The following is a 24025-nucleotide window of genomic DNA, read 5'->3' on the forward strand; positions in this document are numbered from 1 at the left end:
TCATATCTGGTGCCTGCTGAAGTTTGAAGAAGACATAGATCCTCTGAAATTGGAATTATAGACAGTTATAAGCTGTCATGTGGGTGCTGAGAATTGAACATATGTCTTCTGCAAGAGCAGTCAGTGTTCTTACCCACTGAGCAATCTCTTCGGATCCAACTCCCCCTTTAAAAATGAAGGTATAGTATGAAAATATACAAATTAAGTATTTATTTGGAAAGTATCCAGTCACATGGCTCTATGAATATTTATTTAACCACCATCCTGTTTTGAGATATTTCGTCTGAATTCAGTCATTGAGCATTAGAAACTGTACTGTAACAAACATATTTAAATCTTTAGGTACATTCTCCCCCTTCACCCAGGGTGAGTTCCTAACACTAAAATTGTTGCGTGAAAGCATTAATAAACTTAAGGCACTCCATATGCAGTTCCTGATATTTTTGAACAAACTGTAACACAACAGTCTGTCTAGAAAGAATATTTTGCTACATTGTTTTTTCTAGAAACATTGTCCACTATTGATAATTCTATTATTTTTTCTAATAATAGTACTATTTACCCCATTACCATAAATATAGATGTGTTACCATTATCAGAATATATTTTATGAAAATATATTTTCAATAAATTAAAAAAGGTCAATTTTTCACATAAAAGGGACAACTTTTCACATAAATGAGCATATCCATCTCACAAGTACTCAAAATTGGACTTACATTTAACAAATGGTAAAATTATTGTGTGGGCAATAAATAATCATATTCTTCTATTCCTAAGACCTGAGAAATGCTGCCATAACCCCTTTTGACAGTATTTGGAGACAGTGTTCCTTCTTCACAGCACTGATGAGAAGCAACCTTCAAGTCCAGAGTAGAGGCATTCATAGAAAAAGGCTACAGAATACAAAGTTGTATTAAAATTTCATGAGATGATAAGGTTTCTTTCATTTACCAATGGTGTGATTTATTAGAAATGGTAAAATCTGAGACTATGGTTCTTACTTATTTACAAGTAATGGGCACTGGCTACCTCGATGACACTACTTAGAACCAGTATTGTGGTTAAGAGTGTGGTTTATTGAATCAGACTGTTGAGTTCAAATCATACATTTTAGGAAAGTTACTTAATTTCTGTAGAAAAAAATATCTTCTTTTTTTTTACTTTCCTGATAGACCTAATAAGAGTTAGGATTAAATAAAGGAGTACATGCATAGGCCCTAATTTGTAGTAAGTATTCAGTTATACTGCAGGTGTCCTTAAAACAACTAGCCTAGTTTACTATGTAGAACATGACTCACTGAAAAATATTTTGCATTTCAACCATTTTCCTTTAGAAGCCAGTAATGTAATAATAGATACCAGAAAGTATGGTACTAACTTGGTTTTTATGAGTAATATTAAGAGTATATTATTAAGAAACACTTAAGAAATTTCATAGGTATTTTCTGGATAGGTGGCCTCTGAGGGACCCTCTGTGATAGCTCCCATCCTTCATCTTCTGGGTGTTCAGAATTCACCAGTAGCACTGCCTCGCACCACCATCTCCTCTGGGCTCATCATATCTCCTGTGGATAATGCTACTTGCTGGATTAATGGACATTACTTACACCTCAGTGGCTTATCTCCCTCTCCCTCTTTTTTTTTTTTTTTTTTTGTTGAGTAGGGGCTTTGGTTTCAAAGCTATTCTCCAATACTAACAAGGCACCCAACAACTCAGTTCATCATCGGCTGCCAGGGGGGTTTCCTCAGAGTCCAACATTTCCTAGGACAATTTGAATAAAACAGGAAAGCACTTATGCTTTAAAATGTATTATAAAAGATAGAAGCCAGGAATACACAGGTGCCTGTGGCACTGGCTCATGGAGGACTTTCCTGCTCTCCTGGAATGACCTTAATCTATGTATAGGTTACCTATCAGCAAGAAAGATCTGTTGGGCTCCTTTCCCTAGAAGATGTGGGGTAGGAAGGCATCCTATTCTCTACATCTAGGTGTGATCTTACTGGTGAACAGACCCCATCATAAAGTTTTGGGTAGGCCCCACTGAGTCACCCCATTACCATAAATATAGATGTGTTCCAGAGGGGCCTAGTTACAAACAATAAAGAACATTTTGGTAGCTTAACAAATATCACTTTTTTTTAAAATTTATTTAATACTTAATACTTAATAATAATTCTTTGGTTTCCGGGCAAACATCCCCCTCCTCCCTCCCCTTCCTTATGGGTGTTCCCCTCCCAACCCTTCCCCCATTGCCGCCCTCCCCCCAACAGTCTAGTTCACTGGGGGTTCAGTCTTAGCAGGACCCAGGGCTTCCCCTTCCACTGGTGCTCTTACTAGGATATTCATTGCTACCTATGAGGTCAGAGTCCAGGGTCAGTCCATGTATAGACTTTAGGTAATGGCTTAGTCCCTGGAAGCTCTGGTTGCTTGGCATTGTTGTACATATGGGGTCTCGAGCCCCTTCAAGCTCTTCCAGTTCTTTCTTTGATTCCTTCAACGGGGATCCTATTCTCAGTTCAATGGTTTGCTGCTGGCATTCGCCTCTGTATTTGCTGTATTCTGGCTGTGTCTCTCAGGAGCTATCTACATCCGGCTCCTGTCGGTCTGCACTTCTTTGCTTCATCACAAATATAACTTCTATAGTGTGCTTTATTCTGGGCTAAAGACAAAGACCTATCAAATCTTTTATTGTATTAATTTTTGGTCTCCTTTTCTAAATTGTATCCTTTGTTTATTTTTGCTTTTATTCCCAATACATTAGCTTAGTGTTAGAATAGTCATTTAAAGATCACCAAAGTGATGAAGCTACACAGTATAAGATTTTAAATAAAACCACCAACTATGGAGCGACCCAAGGCTCCAGCCACATATGTAGCAGAGGATGGGCCTTGTCAGGTTTCAATGGGAGGAGAGGCCCTTGGTCCTGTGAAGGCTCAGTGCCCCAGTGTAGGGGAATGCCAGGACGGGACGTAGGAGAGAGAGAATGGGTGGGTGGGGAAGCACCCTCAGAGAAGCAGGGGGAAGGCGGATGGGATAGGGGATTTCCAAAGGGGAAACCGGGAAAGGGGATAACATTTGAAATATAAAGAAAATATCCAATAAAAGAAAAGGGAAAAATGATTAAAAGATTTTAAATGATTTAAATTAAAATTTAAGTTAACTTTAAATTATCCATAGACACATATGCCACAGGCATATGTGAAGGTCAGAGAATAATTTTGTGGAGTCTGTTCTCTCATTAACCTTTATGTAGACTACATGGATCAAATTCAGGTCACCAGTCTTGCATGGCATGATTTTAAAATTTTATATATACATAATACATTGTGTGTGTGCACGTGCATCTCATAGTCATTTCCTCCATTAAGTTTAGCTATTCTACTTCACTTCATGATACAGACTGATGTCTAACAAACTTAAACAGAATCCACTTGAAAGGGACTTGCTACTTTTCTCTTTGATTCCCTTACTAAAGTTTAGTGAGTTCTTTATAGGCTAAAACACATCGTTGATCTATTTCTTACTCGCTTACAGCTTTGCTGGGTTCTGAGCATTCTGTATATGTCTGAATAATTCTCTGAGCATTCCAGATACCTTCATCTTCAGTCTCCAATCAGCAACAAATACACAAAACAAAAGGCAGCTCAAATACGCTTGTTTTCTCAAAAGGTGCCATGAGTACACATTTTCTTGAATGATTAGATATATAGTTCATTTTTCAATATAAAGGTTAAGAAGGAACATTCATGAACACAAAGTTGTATAGCTCTGCTTCCTAAGTAGTTTTCTACAAGATGTCCTGGGTTGTGTCTATATTTACTATTTCAACAATTTTAAATAAAGTTGTACATAACAAAGTGAGCACTGATATACAAGTGATATGTCTATGATAGAATGCCTGTGACAGGACAGGTATCATGTAAGGCTAGTATTCTGAAGACTAAAACAGCACGATCAAGATTTTGAAGACAAAAAAAAAAGTAAAGAAAAAAATTTAAAAATATATATCTTGTATTCTACAAATACCTGTATGGACACATATCCATGTAAACATTTGTTGGATGAACATAGAGAACAATCTGGTAATCTGTTCATAATACTAAATCATCACAGCCCAGTGGAACTGAAGGAAACTGTTTCTTTTCTTTCTTTCTTTCTTTTTTTTTGTGTGTGTTTTCTAATGTTTGTTTTGTTAAAATGAATGTGTCTATACAATGTAAAAATACCAAGTAATGAAAAAACTAGGGTCTAGGAAAAAATGTAGCTCAGTGATTGAATCTAGCATGTTTAAGATGAATTAGGGCTTTTGAAAAATTTTATATAAAGAAAGTAAAAATAAAACAGGCTACCGTATAGAAGAAGCATGTGATACAGTAAGTAAATAAATGAGCCCATATAGAATGGTGGATTACCTAGAGTTTCATCTCAGCATTAATAAAATGTGACATTTAAAATCAAGAGCATGGTTTCGACACTGGAGTTGATGTAAGGTAGTTCCATTAATTTGCATATGAGCGAAATGAGATCTTCATGCATGCAATGGGTTCTTGCAATGTGAATGTCGAATAAATGAGTGGTATTATTATAGCATGGACTGATGAGCTAAAAGTCTTCCCAAACCACAGCTGGCTGGTAACAGAGGTATATCTAGAGTCCATGTCTTCAGTTGCTTGTAGAGCACTGTCTATGTTGGCACGTGTTCTCCATGAAACATACAGACAGGCATGCAAATACTCAGCTCTCATCTGCCTGAGCCAATAGTGGAAAAGAGTGATCATCCCTCCACTTTAGAAATGCTACTTTCCTTTATATTTTAGGATTGCTTTTTCCTGTTTAAACATATAGAATAACTCTTAGAAACAGTATGCAAACACAGGAGACACAAATGCTGGGTGTTGATGGGATATTCCAGTGTGTAACCCACAGCTGCAGAGAGCTACTCCCATGGAGCAGCCTCAAGGCATATGTGGCATCCTTCCAGCATCAGCTTCAGGACGCTCACCAAAGTTGCTCCGTGGTGGAACATTTGATTAGCAGGGCTTTCTGGACTTCCCTTCTTGCCCCCTACCCATCCACACTCATCATTAGAGTCCATTCACAAGTCAACCATAGTGACTAAAGCTGCTGAGTTTCCTCTTGACCTTAACTCCTCCTCTCTTCCCCAACACCAAGTTCCTCTTTTACTTGCAGTCAAGTCTGTTGTCACAGAGTGACCTTTACTTTTACTTTAACCTGGCAGATCAAAAAGTCAGCTTCCCTTTGTGACACTGTCATCCAGGCTTAGCTACATTCCAGCTTGCTCTCATAACAGAGCCTGAGCAGAGAGGCTGAAATACCCAGTGAGGCCAGGGAACCAAAATCTGCTGGCCGGGGGGGGGGGGGGGTGCTGGGAAACACTATTCTCTCCAAGGCTGTTAAAACAAATAAAGTTCTATGGAAAAATGGATGGCCAACGTAATGACTGGCAGATGATCTTGAAACCACAACCAGCTGTCACCCACGGCTCTAAATTGTTTCACCAAAGCAATAGGACATATTCTACTCAGGAGGCTGTGGGTGGTTACTGAATGCTCAGAGGGAACCTGCTGGCCTGGGTACATTCTCAGGGTCCCCTTTATACATGCACCGACTCTGGAGTCTCAACAGCTGCCAACTGCCACAACTCTGTGTAAAGATGAAAAACTCTGCTCAGAAGTGTGGAAACCCCCCAAAGCCTGGCGAGTTCCAACTAGGTACAGTTTTGAGAAACTGGGTCTAAATAAGGAGTTTGGAGGGCCCTCCTATAACGTTTTTGAGAAATCTTAGATTGTTAATATTCTATTTAGTTTAAGATTATGCAAAAGAGAATTTGTGATTCCTGTGGTGGCTTCTTTGCAGAGCATCGTCCACGGTTGGGAAAGCTGTTCTTCAGCATCCTCTGGTGTGGTTGGCGTCACTGGTTTAGGTAGTAACGAAGGCAGAGGAAATTCACGAGGATGATTTCTGTCCTTTCAAGGGCAGAGAAGGAACCAAGTCAAAGCAGCCACATCTTCCTAACACAAAATAGAAAAAATGCCAAATGTCACCCCAGCATTGACTATGTTTATTAAAGTAGAGTCGCATGGTCTGCTGATATCGCATGCCCGCACAGACACCCTTTTCCCTGGCCAGAAGCACCATTCCAAAATTCTGGGCTTGACGAAGAAAGAAAGAATAAAGTCTCTGCCACCACCCTTCAAGCCATGTCTGAGTTAGGAAGGAGTTAGCAATCTTCAAGGGAGGTGAGCTACAACCCTTGCTCTGGTGTCACCTCACAGATGGCTTCCTGAACCTGAACTTTTCCCTGTGGTATTTCAAAGATGCTCTTTCTGGCACATTGTGATTCCAGATGTATTTGACCCACTTTCTCCTCCTTGGAGCACTCTTCTCTGACTGCTTCAGCTAGACACCAAAAATCAGTTCCAGTTGACTGTAGGGGAATTTAGGGAGATAAGAATCAGTTCAGTGATAAATTTCATCTCTCATCTCTCATCATCTTGTCAGGGGTTAAAATCTGTAACTGGTGGTTACTAGTTGCCACTTCCTCTTCCACCTCTTGAGCTGTAATTACACCCAGGGCCCCTGGGCTGTTGGCTTCTCCTGTGTATCCACTAAGCCAGCCAGGGATATGTCTAGGCTAGACTGGGGTATTTCCAAGCCATAAGAGTAGCAAGATTTTTTTTCTTAAAAGTCCCATACTGACTTCTTTTACTCTTATTCTGGTACAAGTTGCCCTCAGATTCCTGTCTGCCTCCCCAGTGTAGGGTTGTAGTATGTGCCAATGTGCCAGTCTCTCTTTTCCTTATTTCTACCTTTCTTTCTCTATATCTTTCTTTCTCTATATCTGTCTGTCTGTCTGTCTGTCTATCTATCTATCTTCCCTCCTTTCTTTCTTCCCTCCTTCCTTTCTTTCTTTCTTCCCTCCTTCCTTTCTTTCTTTCTTTCTTCCTTCCTTTCTTTCTTTTTTTCTTTCTTGAGTGTAAGTGTGTGTGTGTGTGTGTGTGTGTGTGTGTGTGTGTGTGCAACAGAAAAAGAGAAAGGGAGGGAGGGACAGACAGATAAAAAGAGAGAAGGGGAGAGAGGGTGGTAGTTTCTATATCACAAAGCAATAGCTCCCTGCTTTCAAATTGATTTTCACTTGTCATTAGTATCCCTAAATGTCTTTTTAGGTAACCCTCATATGAGTAAAATCTATTTGTGTCTATTCCTAAAACACCTTGCACTAACTTTTAATCTAATCTGGAGTCCATTTTATAGAGTGCTTTTCATAGGGAATCTGGATAAGCTAGGGACATTTTTAGATGAAATTTCTTACTTAGAAAAGAACAATCTTACTGGGGTCTGATGATGCATTAATTAGAAAAGTAAAAATAAAAGGCAGCATCCCAATTTTTGAAGAAAAAATATAAACATAGAAAGTGAGGCTAGAGAGATAGCTTAGCATGACCTCTCACCACCAAGTCTGACTACCTAAGTTCCTTCCATCTATAGGACCCACCTGGTGGAAGAAGAGAGCAGACCACACCCACACTCCCAAACTGGGCTTTTAAAAATTCCTCCTTCTAGGTAATCTGTCAATTGTTGCCAGCCCTCTGCAAGCACACATTTAAAATCACAATATTTATCACATTATTATTCAAAGATGCAAAGATGTATAAAGGTAAATAGGAACGTGTGCCTTCTTTCTACAGATAGAAAATACACCATTAGTGCGTAGGTGGGGTGCTGTGGCTCAGACCTTGTCTTAGGCAGGTGGCAGGATCTCTGGGAGAGGGTTCAGACGTCCAAAGGGCACTCAGGTCCCTCTCTGCCTTTTGTTTACTTTTTTTACAATACTAGGGTGAAGCTGAAGGCCTTGCACTGGCTAGGCAGGCTGCCCCACAAAGCTGCTTTCCTTGCCCATTTCTGCTGCATAGTAGATCATCTGGCCAAAGCAGATTATCTTTGAAATGCCGGCTGCACAGGAAGCCTCTATCCTGCCAGGTGTTCTAAATTCTTAGATTTGAGAACCTTCTCATTCAGAACGTGTGTGGTTGCATTTCTTTAAACTTCTCATCTGACCTGTACGCCAAGCTTATGAAAATTAATGAAGAGAAAGCAATCGATTTTGCACCAAATGTTTTCTCCGCTGATTTTTCATGGGAAAGTTGCTCTGTGCAAACAGTACCTTAATATTTTATGACACACAGAGAGAATTTTGTTTTGGCATTTTATTTGGGAAGGAATGATCCATTCTTCATACTTAGAGTAGTAATTGGTGTGGAAGCTTGAGGATAGTAGAGACAGGGCACTAAACATCACTTAGTTACTAAGTAGCTAAGTGGTACACTTTGGCATAGAGAGGCAAGATGCTTATATTTTAATAAAATGTATAATGAAACATAATTTATGGATATTTCTTTTTTCTAGAGTTCATTAAGATAATAAAGATACAGGCAATTAATTCAGAAGGTCAATGGGCCATATACAAAGAGGATTTACAAAAGTTGGTTGAGCCAAAACAAGTTGCTATTCATTTTCTTTATAGTCAATGTATTTCTTATAGTCAATGCTCCTGATCTGTATTTTAAGGGCAAACTTTGGAAAGAATTTCAATTTTTACTGAAAGTTTCTATTTCAGTCTTCTAAGAGAAGATTCCTTGGAGAGCCCACAGGGAGGCGAAAACCTCCCAGCTCCGATTTTGTTTATGTTGACTTTCACAGCTTGGAGTCTAACTGTTATGGTGGGAATATTTCTCTTCAGTTTCTGGACTATTTGGTGCTCATCACAACGTGGCCTGATGACGGTCCTTTATTTATTTGCTTTTTCATGAAAATTAAACAGACTAACAAATCTTTTGTTTGCATTAACAAATCCCAGAGAAAGTGCACTGGCCTCTATAATGGTGTAGAGAATCTACTGAACTACGGCAATCTGTGGGTAGAGAGGGTTTATTGGGGGATCAAACTAGCAAGGCCGTTTCTGAAGGGTTGGGCAGAGAGAAGCAAGCAGATGTTATATGACAGTCAGGAGGGTGGGGATCTGAGCTACTACAGGCTGTTGACCAGAAACTGGTTGACCTTTGGGAAAAGGTTACAGGGGCTTCTTGAGGATTAAGAGTAGTTTCTGATCTTAGATATTCTGGCTGGTGTGAGGTGGAATCTCAGGGTCATTTTGATGTGTATTTCCCTGATGACTAAGGATGTTGAACATTTCTTTAAGTGTTTCTCAGCCATTCAAGATTCCTCAGTTGAGAATTCTTTTAACTGTGTACCCCATTTTTAAAATTGGGTTATTTAGTTTTATGGAGCCTAACTTCTTGAGTTCTTTGTATACTTTGAATATTAGCCCACTATCCAATGTAGGGTTGGTAATTGTTTCCCAATCTGTAAGTTGCTGTTTTGTCCTATTGCCTTACAGAAGCTTTTCAGTTTCGTAAGATCCCATTTGTCAATTGTTGATCTTAGAGCCTGACCCATTGGTGCTCTGTTCTGTGTTCGTGAAATTTTCCCCTGTGCCAATGTGTTCGAAGTTATTTCCCACTTTCTCTTTTATGAGATTCACTGTGTCTGGTTTTGTGTAGAGGTCCTTGACCCACTTAGCTTTATACAAGCATATAAAAATGGATCAATTTGCATTTTACTACATGAAGACTGCCAGTTATACCAGCACCATTTGTTGAAGATGCTTTCTTTTTTCCACTGTATGGTTTTGGCTTCTTTGTCAAAGATCAAGTGACCATAGGTGTATGGGTTTATTTCTGGGTCTTAAATTCTATTCCATTGATCTACCTATCTGTCTCTGTACTAATACCATGAAGTTTATATCACTATTACTCCTGACACTACTGCTGATGACAATATGTTGCAGACAGGAGCCTGGTGTGGCTGTCATCTGAGAGGCTCTGCCATCACCTAAGACAGATGTAGATACTTACAGCCAACCACTGGATTGAGTCCAGGAACTCCAATGGAAGAGTTAGGGGAAGAACTTAAGGAGCTGAAGCAGATTACAACTCCATAGAAAGAACAATAGTATCAACTAACTGGACCCCTCAGAGCTCCCAGGGACTAAGCCACCAACCAAAGAGTATATACATCGGCCAGTGTGTAGCTCCCAGTACATATGTAGCAGAGGACTGCTTTATCTGGCTTTAGAGGAAGAGTAGGTGTTTGGTCCTGTAGAGGCTTGGTGGGCCCAGAAAAGGGAGATTCTAGAGGGGTGAGGCAGGAGTGGGTTGGTGGGTAGGGGTGCACCCTCTTAGAGGCTAAGGGGAAGGAGATGGGGTAGGGGACTCATGGAGGGGAGACTGGGAAGGGAGGCAACATTTGAAATGTAAATAAATAAATTTTTGTTTAAAAAAAAAGGTAGTTTCTGGCAAACAGAAACCCTTTTAGGAGACCTGCATTTCTGGTAAACCCACCCTTAGGCTTGCTTACTCTGTTAGTGATTGATCTGTTTGGGATGATGTCATCAGCAGTGCAGTGCCTTTTTTTTTATATTTTGGTAGTGGCAATGGTGGTACTTGGGGAAGTGGCTTTAGACCTAACAGTTCAGCCTTTTGTTGATGATAAGAGATGATAAATCCTCTGGTTACTTCCTGTTGCTGGGGTCCTTGAGAAAAGGGGAGCCTGGAATGCTGGTCCAAAACCAGTAATCAAGCTGGCTGACAATGGTAGGAGACCTGAGGAAATTCCTTCCGAAGCATCTGGCCTAATGAACTTCAGGTTATTTCACAAATTCTCTCTAGAAGGAACTGGAGAAGACAAAGAGCAATCATTATTATAAGAAGGATAGAAACCAGTAGGCCAAGGAGGAAGAGAAACCAGGGTCCCAGTGAGGAGCATAGCAAGAACTCCAACTTAGACATAGTCTCTGGAAGCCATAGTTCACAAGCCAGTTTTTCCCTTTGGTCAGACTATTTTACACTGGCTTTCAGTAAGCCCAGAGATAGCCAGGTCTTCAGAATGATCTGGAGCTATGAAGATGGGTCTGTTTTGAAGCCGATTCTAGACCACATCTGATTCCTAGATGGTGTCTACCACCTGAGTGGAAATCTGCTGGGACAGATAAGGACTGGGGACAGAAGGTAAAGCTAATGAGCTTAGGGGGCTCTTCACTTACTACTTCCAGGTCTGTCCCTTAGCCTAGAAGGTCTGGAGGACAAACGGAACATACACCAAACAGGAGGGGGAAGAAGGGGTTCATTTGACCTGTGGCAGATGGCTCCAAGTCACAACTCCCTAAAAGCTTGCCTGGATCCTTTAAAGTTGATTTTAAAAAAAAGGTAAGTTTTAGAAATATTAGTATGTAATATGCACTGAAGTCCTGCTAAAGGAACAGGAGGAAATAAGTGTCTGTAAACTGCTCAAGCAGATTTGTATATTTGCACCATAACAAGGTAAAACTTGGAAAGTTATTGTCTTATTGGTGTCCTGTTGCTGTGAAGAGACACCATGACAATGGCAACTGGTACAATGCAAAGCATTTCAATGGGGCTGGGTTACACTTTCAGAGGTTTCACTCACTGTTCTCCCTGTAGGAAACATGGTGGGGTGCAGGCAGACATGGCGCTAGAGCAGAAGTTTGGAGTTGTCCATCTGGATCCATAGAAGCAGGAAGGGAACACTGGGCTTGGCTTCTGCTCTTGAAACCCCCAAGTCCATCCCCAGTGACACACTTCCTCCAACAAGGCCATACTTCCTGATCCCTTCAACTAGGGCTACTCCTTCAGTCTTTCAATTTATAAGCATGTAGGGACCATTCTGATTCAAACCACCACAGTTATCAACATGGTGGAAGCATAAGCTTTCATTTGTCATAATACAGCAATTTCTGTCTCATTACAGAAACAAAGAGCTTGAGGATGCAAAAGATGGTCTGAAATAAAGCGAACACTCCTCTGTCCAGAGAGCTGGATGTATTACACTGAGCAGAGATACTCTTAGTACCATAGGAAACATGTTAAGGCTAGAAAAGAAAACAACCAATTTTGAGTCTGTGACCATGATAATGGAAATACTACCAAGATTAGATTAATGAACTATCTGAACTCTGTGGATTAACTTTAAACTTCGAAGTCTTAACATCATATATATCATCTTTAAGTCTACTTTTTCATACCTTAAATTACTTCCTCAGACCTTCACAGTGTACACTCACACCTCTTAAGTCACTTCCTCAGATCTTAGTAACTCTCATAATTTAAACATTTTTTAAAACATTTAATCACTTATCTTGAGACACAAGTCTTCTGTTACTGAAAGCCCTCATTGAAAAGAGAGTTTTTAAAAGAAGAATAGTAATAGGTACATTCTAAGTCAATAATGACATCGTGGTAGCTTTTACATCTAAATCCATGAGTTTGTCTTTCTCAACATGAAGCCTGTCAGCAAGGTAAACTTGTCTGGGAGTTTGTCTTTCTCAGTGGGAGACCTACTAGCTTTAGGAAAAGCAAAAGCGTTTTACAGATAAAATGAATTCAGGCTGGCAGGTCATTAATTGTTCCTCAGCCTCGAAGCCTTTTTATTTAAGAGACTCCAGTAATTTGCAGGTAATTTAAACTTTTTCAAAAGGGGTTTTTAAGTGTATCATCAGCAGGTAACATGTCCATCTCTAGTAACCAAAGCTATTGGGAAGCTAAAATGGATTAGATGAAAGCGGACTTTCTAGCTATGAATGGACCGCCCTAGCAGCTGCCGCTTAGCAGGAGGGGCTGGCTGAGGTCAGCTTGCTGCTGATTGCTGTCTAATAAAGCTTGGGCCCTCCACTAATGCCATCCCAGAGATCTGAGAAGGATATATTTGAGCAGGAAGTAAAGAGCAAACAGCCTCTGAACCAATTAAGAATGACGGAGACTTACTTTTTACATGGACAGGCAGCCTGGACTCCTCCACGTTACCATTGAAGGCTTTGATGGGGTTACAGGTAGTCTGCCTGCCACAGGGCATCATTAGACCTTCCATCACAAGACCCAGCAGACCTAAGAGATTTTCTTGTTGAAGAGCTTGGGGGAACTGGTCTACTTTGGCAAGGCAGTGTTTGCAGCTTAGGTCAGGTTCTGGAAGTAGGTAGGGCATGGGGCATTTTTTTTTTTGGAGGCCTGCTGTTTCTTCTTTACTCAAACAAACAAAAAAAGGAGATACAGTGATAAGCAGAGAAGTCAACATGTTCTACCTCCTTTTAAACTTAGAAAGATGGCTGCCAGCCATGGACTGTGTACCACACTGAGCATAACTTGAGAGTGTCTAAGACCTCAGAGCCTGCCTCCATAGTGATACATTTCCTCCAACAAGGCCACACCTCCTAACAGTGGCATTCCCAATGGGCTAAGCATTCACACACATGAGTCTATAGGGACCATACCTATTCAAAACACCACAGCTTCTCTGCCCTTACATTTTCCTGTAAGAGAATTCTGCTTTTAAATTATCATCAGAAATACTACAAATATAAAGCCATTTAAATGTGTTCTATGATCTGATTACAATTTGTATTTTTTTCTGATGATTCTGAGCATCATTTATATGAGCTTCAGCCATCTACCAAGATTTTCATTTGTAGGGTCGTGTGTTCATGGCTTGGCATGTGTGCATATAGATGTATGCCTGAGCATGGATATGTGAATATGCATCCATGTGTGTATGTAAGCATATGTGAATATACCAATGTGAGTGTGCACATGTATGTGTGTATGATGTCTTATGTAGATTCTTTCTACACTATTTTTGACAGAATTCTATATTTTAAACCAAAAAATATTTTATTTAAACTTTTAATAAATTATGTTAAACAAAACAAATGGCCTGTACTTTCATTCACAAGTAACCTCCACATTCTGCTCCTCCTTCTATCCTCCCTCCATGCCATGTTCTTTTAATACCAAGTTTTGATCATGATATAATGAAATTATATAAACATCCCATTCTTCATTCAAAGTTGTTATTAACGTAGAGATTAATAGTTTACTTGCTGATTGCATGCTTTTTGCTTATGCTGTGGATGAAACCCTGTCATTGTACACATGATAAGCAGGCACTGAGCTAATTCTTAAGCCATAAACTGTAGTTTTATTTATGCTTATGTTGATGTTGAAAATATGTAATCAGTTCTCAAAGAAGGATTCACTGTTTTTTGGAACAAAAAGAAATCCTAACTTCATAAATTTCGTATCCATAGGAACATGACAACAAGAAGAATGATTACACCGCATGTACACAGGGGTGACAGTCCTTTAACCTCAGATAATATGTCCCCTATCCTTTCATCAAGCTACTAAGGCACTGTGTCAGAGGTAGAAAAAGTTACAGAACATGTTCAGTCAAATCATCGAAAGCTATTATTATATGTGAGTAATTCTATACATTATCACAAGCTGTGCAAGTAGGAAGACAGCCGTTCTGTAGCTCTGCTGCCCAGAATATCCAACAAGGATCACAACTACAAAGACAGTTAATTTTAAAAAAGAAGTAGGGGTGTTTACTTTTATTGTCCAGCTTCTTAAATTGTGGTAATTGAAAGATTCACGTGGTTTCTGCGCAAAGAAGAAATGCTAGTTCAAGATGTATTCTATATTTTAAACCAAAAAAAGTTATTAAATTTTTAACAAAATATATTAAACAAAAGGAATGGACTGTAATTTTTATTCACAGGTAACCCATCCATACTGCCGTTCCATCTATCCTCCCTTCATCCTTCAGCATCTCAATCTCTGAAGTTAAAATTCAAGGTGCAAACCTCAAGGAATCAAAGTCAATACTTTTTTTAGTGAACTAGATGCAGAGCGCCCTCTAGGGACACCATTACATTAGTGCAGCATTTCCTACTTAAATGAGCCAGGTAGAGATGAAAGACAGCACAGGCAGCACAGTGAGTCTTCAGTCTGCCTTCTCTGTGTTTGTGGTTCTTCTAGACATAGCCACAAGAAGTTTGACTCATGCATTTGGCATCAGAAGAGTGACCTGGCTAATCGCAAAATGTAACAAAGAAAACCAGGTTCCGTCCAAGAATTCAAGAGGACAATAACAGGGTCTATATCTTGGTCACCTGGATATACATGTCAAAAATGAAATACAGTTTTAGAGAGTTATTTACATTATCAAGAACACATTACCTTGGATAAAACTGCTAAATTCTCTGAGGGTCATCTGAGGACTCAGCCAGTAAAGGTGCTTACCAAGAGGTCTGAGGACATCCTGTGACCCACAAGGTGAAAAGGAAGACATGACCCACATAAATGAGTAAATAAATAAATAAATAAATAAATGTAAATTTCTTTTTTTTTCGGAGCTGGGGAACGAACCCAGGGCCTTGCGCTTGCTAGGAAAGCGCTCTACCATTGAGCTAAATCCCCAACCCCCTAAATGTAAATTTCTTAAAGCCTCTAAAGTCTATGAGTAAATGCTTTTTCCTCTCCTGCTTCTCTAGCCATGGCTCTTAATGTTTTCAGTAGTATGGTAACTAAAATATTAAGACTTACTAACTTTAAACACCACACATAATTCCTTTGTTGACTAATTAGTTTCTTCACCCAAAGCCAGAAGCATATGTAAATATCATCTATATGTTTTAGTGACACCATTCTTGGGAAGTCATGAATAAAAATTTACTCATTCTAGATAGGCAATTCTGGATGTAATAGGGTGTCTGTTCCAGACAGTTTGGTTGGTCTGACCCTTTTTCTAGGCAGTCTGACTGGTCAGAGAGCATCTTCACATTGCTTACCGCTAATATAATCTCAGAGAGTGAGGAGCCCAGTGAATCTGATCAGCTTCAGGAACTTCCTGAAGCCATTAAGTTGTTTCCTTCCTAAGTTTTGATAAACTTTCTTGTAATACAGTATTTTATTTCTGAAGAAACTGTAACATAGCACATAACATACTAGAAAGGTAACATGAACTTTGAGCCTTGATGAGTATCCTTTGGGCTATAGTTCTCTGTCTAGGTTACCAACCCCTGGTCTTTGAACATCTGGAAGCCTCTCCATTAAAACGAAAATAACTACCAATTTTTCTTTGTCTCATACTTAAATCATTGTTCTCCAGAATCTTTCCTTTTAAAACAAGGCTTGAAAGACAAGATAAAAGCTCAAACTATGACTCTAGCAGTGAGTGGGCAGGACATGTGGACTCTGAAGGAGGATAAACACTAGCTCTGAATCCTTTGTCCTGGCTTTGCTGTCTGTCCTTTGCCCTGCTGAGTGTGACTTCTCTGCCATATTAGGAGATGAAGGGAGAGGTCATGCAGTTGCTCCCAGAAGTGTGGTTTTCTGTTTTGTCTGTTGAGTGTGATTATTTTCTCCAGGAATTTACCTTCATGCAGGTGCTAATTAAATAGCTATATTATGTGACCATGAAACGAAGTCTTTTTGCTTGGGTTGTATGCTTGCTGCACACCACCAAAGCTAGCTAGAAAGATGCAGGGGCCCAGTGGTGTTAACATACAATGTGCAAAAAGTTGAGAGCATGGATCAGGTACAGGCTAAAAGGAACATCTGCCCAGGGTTTTATTCAGCTCATGAATAAGCAAGGAATACCAAAGGAGCACTTGAAGAATTGGGTGGATATATAGGCAATTAATGAGAACTGCTAGAATAAAAGGGTAGATTAGACACAAAATTTCCCTATAAGGTAATAATCCATAATATTTGAGTTTTTCCCTACCAGAAATGACTCAACAGGTCAGCAATAGCTTGGCTCTGATCAACTAGTAAAACATAAATAATTAAATGACTCTGGGTAAGCTTTGTAAACAATGGCGTTCTAGACAGTCATTTGGGGGATGAATGTTTTGAGTGTTTTAAAGATGTCTCCACTGGAAACCTTTGAACTAATTCTGAAACACAAGAACTCCAATATTCCTGGCAATTACTCATTCCTCTCCCTGTCCTCTCTGCTGGTCTTCTGGGCTTCTGGGAGGACAGTTGTCTGTGGAGAAACAGATCACAATCACATAGAAACCAGGGGAAGCTAATTTTCAAAAGTTTATTGTCAAATCGGCTTCACACACTGTCCCCCACTTGTCCCTACTAATTTCTATCATAATTATGTGGTGAAATTTTGCTTTAAAGTGGCTGGTGGGGGAGAGTGCATGTACATTTATGTAGAATCAAGACGACAACCTGGGGTTCATTCTTCAGGCGCCATCATCCACATTTTTCTGAGACATGAACTGAGACATAGTCTGGGACTCATCAAGTGGATCTAGATAGCTGGGCAGAGCCCTGGGACCCTCCATGTCCTTGTCTCCTTCGTGCTGAGATTGTGTCTGGGGTTTGGTGTGATGGAATTTTGCAGTTCTAGGTCATTAGACTCAGATCTTGAGGTTTGTGAGGAAAACAAGTCCGAGCTGTGCCCCCAGCCTCTCTGTCTTTTTTTATTATTGTTCTTGATGCTTTGTTTTTCACTCTGCTGCAAGCCTCAGTTCACTATGTGTATGCAATTAATGTGTATACAATTAATTAGTGTTCTAAAAAGAAAACAGAAGCCTACCAGGTTTAATAATTTTTACCCTCAAATGTCAGAATTGTGACTCCGTGGAAAAGAAGCAAGCCTGCATTTCTCTTGCTTTTAGGGAGCACTGAAATTCATAAAACATAAGAAAGTATACGAATTAAAAGCAAAGTGCAAAGTATTTCTATCTACTTAGTTTTTACATATATTAGACAATATTCTATTCAACAATGTAACTCAACATTTTATTACCTCGTATACTAAATTGGATTTTTGTGCTTTTAAAATTATTTTTCCTTTTCTTTATGGCAATATACTAAATATCTGAGTTCTGCTTTACAAACACACTTGTGACACCCCTCGGTTGCATCTTTAGAACCTAGCAACAGTAATAACGCTGCATTTGGGAGCATCCAGCAGAAGCAGCCTAGTGGTATGTTACCACTGAGCCTAACAGAGCTAGAACATTGCATTGCTTTCCCACTTCATAAACCAAGCTAATGGGGGCTCACAGAGGGGCTTACGCTCGGCCCACTCTGCTTGACCGCTAAAGAGTGTTTATCTATTTAACATCTACTAAATGTTTCCACAGAGTCTTCAAATGAAAATTCTCAGTTATGCCCATAGAAGGATAGACATTGGCAGTAACTGGTCCAATGAGAATAGCAGATTAATTCAAATCCTGCCCCAAGATGTGATACCCAGATCTGTGCCCTTTCCACTTCCGTTCAATGGTCAGCTGAGGACTGGGTGTGCATGCCCATCCCACGCTCCAAAGTGGTGACAAAAATCCCTGTTTCCTGTCACTTACATGTGGAGCTCTCTGTTGCGGTCACTTCTCTTCTTCCTATAGTGACAGAAGGCAATTAAGAGAAACTGTCTTTTCCCAATGGTCAGGAACCCAGCTCTCAATAAAGATGCCTGTTGGCTGTGAATTCAGCAGATACACTTGAAGGTCCAGCCATGGGGCAGACCGTTTACCCACCTGTGCAAATGCAGAGACGGGAACTGCCGGTCTTCATGAACATCCAGCTGTCAAGTTGAAGTGGTGAAGATCCTCACTGCATGTGGTTTTCCTCTGTGGTGTCAGTGCCTTGTAGTAGTGAACACACAGCCCAGGTGGTAAAGACAGGGCTGCTCCCAGGGCAGCCAATGCTCCAATGCCCATTTCTGAAGCTGTCATTAGAGTCTTGCTTGATAACCTATGCTCTGCCCCATTTGACCCATGAGTGTGAGGCTATTTATATACATTTTAGACAACTTAATGTTTACAATTGTATTAGTAGGCATTTTGAATTAAATGTTAACAACCAATATTTGTGGAGGGCCTACATCTGCTAGGGGACAAAACCACACATAAAAGCAAATAAACATATAGATGGAACTGAACTTTGAAAAGACATCAAGATAAACAGAAGTCTGGGAAGAAAATAAAGCACAACTGAGGGACAATAGCAACAAGAATATAGAAAGCTGGTTCAGGTGGCAGGGAAATGGAAGCATCCTTAATAAAGTGGCATTTAAGCTAAGACTTAAATAAACTGGGTAAGTGAGAGCCCCAAAGGCATTGGCAGCAGCCGGGCCCCAGAGAGGAAACTGTGTTTGACATCTTTTATAAACTGAAGAAGCCATCACAGGAAAGAACAGGGAAGAAATAATCAAGGACAAAATCAGGAAGGTAGCAAGGAACCAGACCATTTCAGGACCCGGACCTCAGCGTGGGTCTTCTCAAGGGATCCTGCTGCCTGTGGTCTCAAACGCACACAAACGTGCTATTCTGCCAAAGGTTACAATACTAGAAACTAGTGTGCCTCTTGGCAGACAAGACTGGATCATAGTATAAGTCGGAAAACTCCCTGGAGGGGTTGGTCTTCAGTGCACTCTAGTTCTGAATCTAAAGGTTGAAGGGCAGCTTCTGTTATGCTCCATTGATTTGAGCAACACCTGGGAGACTGGCAAAACACAGCCCTGGGCATGCCTGCAAGGGAAGATCTGCCCTCACTCCCATCCAAAAGATTAGATAAGAAAAGGACAATTACCCACACAGCTGTCATTGTGGGCTGCCTGGGCCCTCACAGGGCTTTTTGTTAGAACCCTGTTAGCCTGCCCTACCCTGACCCAAAGCAATTGATACAGCTGGACTTGGACAGAAACCTCTGAGACACTAAAAGATATCTTTTCTCTTGTAGTTGTTCCTTTTAAGTATTTGTTAGTGACAAAAAGTCAACATAAGTTACTGAAGGACTCATAGGAGTCCTCTTAGAGGAGTGGGAGCCTCAAAGGTAGGTTCAGAGTCTACACAGTACATATTCAATCTTTTTGGTCAAGAAAGGTACTCTATAGCTTTCTGTTTTACAGTAGGATAGTGTATCTATAGATTCTGTTTTGCAGCAGGATCGTGCAGGATGTATGTGACAGTGTGAGGTACAGGTATTTCACAGCCTGCTAGGAATGTTAAAAGAAGTATGAAGATCAGGTTGCATTGTTTATGGAATTTTTTTTTACTAAGAATAATGGAAAACAAACCTAGATTTGTTGCTTTAAAAAACACAGATAGTTAATTCTAGACACAGAGCACTAAGGTCAGTTGCTTGCTTTGCGTCTAATAATTATGAGCAAGTCAAGTGTTATCATAAGTCTAGATGTTACTGCTTCCTCTTGGCAGCTACTGTAAAATGGTATTAGGCTAGGCAGATGATCCCTGCAGGCACTGCCATCCTGACATACTGTCAGGCCTTCCAACTTCATGGTTATCTTATTTGGAGACAATTTAGAAGTTCTTAATCTGTGGGGCTCAAAGTCTCTCTCTCTCTCTCTCTCTCTCTCTCTCTCTCTCTCTCTCTCTCTCTCTCTCTCCACTGTCAGTGTCACTGGACAGAGCACAGCTTATGGTAGTGCTCAGCAGAATGGAGCAAGATTAGATTCTCTGTACAGTCGCTTCAACGTACTCCTCGGCTATCAAGTAGCATTTCCCTCTGATGGCACATAATTGCTTAAGGATTTGTTATCAGGTTAAATGAAGGTATACAAGAAAAAATTAGTTAAGAGGAGCTAAGGAATGGGATGAATATTTCTAGAATTTCACATTCATTGTGAAAGTGTCCCTGGCATATCCTCTCTTTGACTCCTGAGATGCCAATTAGGTATATATTAACCTGTCATTCTACCATATTCGCTTTTCCCAGATTTGCTTCATTTATATTTTACTGCATTTATCTTGAATGTATTACTTCTTACTAATCCTCTCCTCACGTGTGTGTGTGTGTGTGTGTGTGTGTGTGTGTGTGTGTGTGTGTGTTAAATATTTAGTTCATATGTTTATTTGGGTGGTATGGCTGGGGAGATGATTCAGTGGGTCATGCACTTGCCACAGAAAACATGAGAACCTGGGTTCGAATCCACACACAAGCCAGTCATTGTAGCACATCCCTGTAATCCCAGTATTTTCTCAGCAAGATAGGAGGTGGGGAAGTCTAAGAAGCTTTGGCCAACTAACCTGGAAACACAATAGCAAATAACAAAGCCTTGTCAGATAAGGTGGAGAGGAAGGCTAACAACCACCATATGTCTTCTTACAGACTTACTCTCTCGTTCTCTCTCCCTCTTCCCTCTCCCTCCTCCTCCCTCTCCCTCCTCCCTCCGTCTCTCTCTCTCTCTCTCTCTCTCTCTCTCTCTCTCTCTCTCTCTCTCTCACACACACACACACACACACACACACACACACACACACACACACACACACGAGGCTACCCTGTAGATAGGAGTCTGGTCCTGTTCTACAAGGGTTACTGGGTGTGATTTTACCGATTAAGTCAACATTCTGAACTCAAGGTAATGTAGCTAAAATGCAGGTAATAGTGACTGTTCGTGACTGTTGGTAAAGAGTTTTGTTGTGCCAGTTGATAAAGATGATTGCAGAGAATTACCCTGCACAAATGCTGCCTTCCTGTCTGTTGTAAGCATACTGCATCCTTGAATAACTTTGAATCACTTTTGTCACATGTGACTGTCCTGTGTCCTCCCCAGGTGTGAGAGCATGGAGCTTGATGACAAAATCCGGGATCTGATAGCAGGTAGTCCAGAGGCTACAGCCAGCCACAAGAATATCCATTCTCCAAAGGTGAGGAGCCATTCTCTTTCTGCTTTTTCTCAACACACAGTCTACAATGTGTCATTTATGGTCAGCCATGAACTTTCTTGATGGCTGAGAAGGTAGTGTGAGTCACAACAAACCTTATCTTCCAGTCAGTACAAGGCCCCTGCTAGGTAGAGGCCTGAAGCAAAGCCCCTGTGCGTTCAGAAGAACAAGAATGGAGTCCTGCTACTAGAAAGAGTACAGAGTACCAAATGTATCTTTGGAGAAGGTGACCCAGTTGGCTAAGATGCGCACAATTCATATTCATGTTTGTCTGCTGTTGATTTTATTTCTTTCTGCATTGCTTTAAAAAGCAAAGAAGGGGTGCTTTATTGATAAGGCATTGTTTTGATTTTCTTTAATGATGTTTGTGGTACTGCTGTGTAAGTAGAGATAATAAGCTCAGGATGTGGTAGATGGCTTTTCAGGGATGCATCATAAAACACAGAGGACTGTGCAGTTCTGAACAATCCACAATTTAGAACTCATCTCTAACAATCATTTCTAAGTTCCAATGTAAGTACTTTTGCACTCATGGCTGATGTTGAAAATTGAATACATTAGATTTTGATCCAGATAATTTTAGTTCTTATCACTAAAGTAGCACACAGAAGACTATAAAACTTAGAGACAAATATTTCATGTAGAGCAAATGGAGACTAGATGACCCTAAAGAACATTTATACATTTATTGCCATAGACAATTTGCAACCATAAATTCACAAGCCTTTTTCTTTTTTTAAAAAAAATTATTAGATATATTTCTTTACTTACATTTCAAATGGTATTCCTTTTCACATGCCTTTTTCTTAAGAAATATCTCAGAATAATACAAGCTTCAGCCATCACTAAACACAGACATAGACACTATAAGACTCCTATCTTGAAAATGCATCCCTGTTAGGGAGCACCTTTTACATTCTCTCTCTCTCTCTCTCTCTCTCTCTCTCTCTCTCTCTCTCTCTCTCTCTCTCTCACACACACACACACACACACACACACACACACACACACATCTTACTAAATTTTTATTACTCCTAAAACTCTTTGGTTTGTGTCACTGAATGGAGGGACATTATTTTTTGCTTAAGCCTCCCTTCCTAAAAAGCCTGGCTGTTTTAAAAGTTATCATTGAACTTTTGTTAATGGTTAAAAGCTTAAAACAGCCGCCTCTAGTTTCTTGTCTATCTAGATATCAGAACATTATTCTTGTTTAACAGAAAATATGTGCCTTTTCTCCTATGAAATTCTTATCTAATCTCAGAAAGAAGTGTGCTAGTGAACAATGAAATTCTCTTAGTAATCTTGACCTGTGTCCCTTTACCATACAGTGCTGTACTCCTAACTCACTCACTATTCTGTGCACTCACTTCCATGAATGCTGCTTCATAGGAAAACCCTCTTCTGTGTCTTTACCCATCACAGGGTATCAAGTTCTATTCACTGTGCAGGCTTAATGGGAACTTGTCACTACCTCTAGAATATTGTTTTACCATCACTTCATATGTGAATTTGTTCATTTTCCTGCAGTCCAAACTTCTAGGCAACAGGTAGAGAATTCTTAGCTGATATTTTCTAACTTCCCTGTGTTGAGTGAGGCAAAAAATGGCATCTGCAGAGACTGTAAGAAATGAACTGTGAGGCTTAAAGAAATTTAAGGAGCTATGAATTGGCCACTGGAAGACAAGAAGACAGAAGAGGGAAAGAAGATTCAGAAGAGCACCTTTTGGAAGTCATCATTGTAATTGTTAAGCAATGTTGCTGCCACATGGCCACACTCCCTACCTCCACATTCCAACTTGAAATCGGTTCATCTTCCCATTCTTTCAAATTTAGCTGAGCCAACCAACCTCACCCTCAAAACCCACAGCACAAAACTAGTAGCTTCTATCTGGGTGGTAGTAATGCATGCCTTTAATCCCAGGCAGGGACAGACCAGATCCCTGAGTTTGAGGCCAGCCTGCCCTACAGAATGAGTTCCTGTAAAGTCAGGCTACACAGAGAAACCTGCCTTGAATATCCAAATGCAATCACACAAACAAACAAAAACGTAGTAGCTTCTGCCTGGACAAATTTAATTGACACTTTTACCTTTTGGTTCACCCATCCTCTCATTTTTGTTTTTTTTTCTTTTATTGGATTTTTTAATTTGCATTTCAAATGTTACCCCCTTTCTCAGTTTCCCCTCCAGAAATTCCCTATCTTCCCCTGCATCTATGAGGTTGCTCCCCCACCCACCCACCCACCAACTCCCTCCCACCTACCCACCCTGACATTCACCTACACTGGGGCATCCAACCTTGACAGGACCAAGGGCCTCTCCTCCCACTGATGCCCAACAAAGGTCATCTTCTGCTACATATGCCCAGGAGCTGTAGGTCCATTCCTGTGTACTCTTGTAATGGTGGTTTAGTCCCTGGGAGCTCTAGGGGGTCTGG

At 40.3% G+C, this 24025-nt stretch overlaps 1 protein-coding gene and 1 long non-coding RNA gene across 10 annotated transcripts in view; one reads left to right on the top strand and one right to left on the bottom strand.

Moving 5' to 3' along the window:
• Positions 1-24025, top strand: part of Tnip3 (TNFAIP3 interacting protein 3) — a 98357-nt gene that overhangs the window by 22294 nt on the left and 52038 nt on the right. For 3 of the 7 annotated variants that reach the window (XM_087659345.1, XM_087659347.1, XM_087659349.1), the window contains exon 3: positions 21479-21572. In XM_087659345.1, the coding sequence (XP_087515471.1) occupies positions 21479-21572 (94 nt within the window). Of the gene's footprint in view, positions 1-11141; positions 11290-19382; positions 19735-20318; positions 20596-21478; positions 21573-24025 lie in introns of those variants that run through there. The other 4 variants (XM_087659346.1, XM_087659348.1, XM_087659351.1 and 1 more) reach the window with 3 other exon arrangements.
• Positions 1636-19038, bottom strand: LOC147994885 (uncharacterized). 3 transcript variants are annotated; one of them, XR_015686022.1, is made up of 5 exons: positions 18438-18557; positions 18264-18299; positions 15115-15196; positions 7521-7614; positions 4158-6036 (listed from the first exon to the last, which is right to left on the bottom strand). It is a non-coding gene; the product is annotated as an uncharacterized LOC147994885 (long non-coding RNA). The 3 variants fall into 3 exon arrangements; XR_015686023.1 differs by lacking the exons at positions 7521-7614; positions 15115-15196; XR_015686021.1 differs by lacking the exons at positions 7521-7614; positions 15115-15196; positions 18264-18299 and having other exon boundaries at positions 1636-6036; positions 18438-19038.

The sequence above is a fragment of the Rattus norvegicus genome, chromosome 4 (assembly GCF_021556685.1).
Source record: "Rattus norvegicus strain SHRSP/BbbUtx chromosome 4, alternate assembly SHRSP_T2T, whole genome shotgun sequence".
Lineage (NCBI taxonomy): Eukaryota > Metazoa > Chordata > Mammalia > Rodentia > Muridae > Rattus > Rattus norvegicus.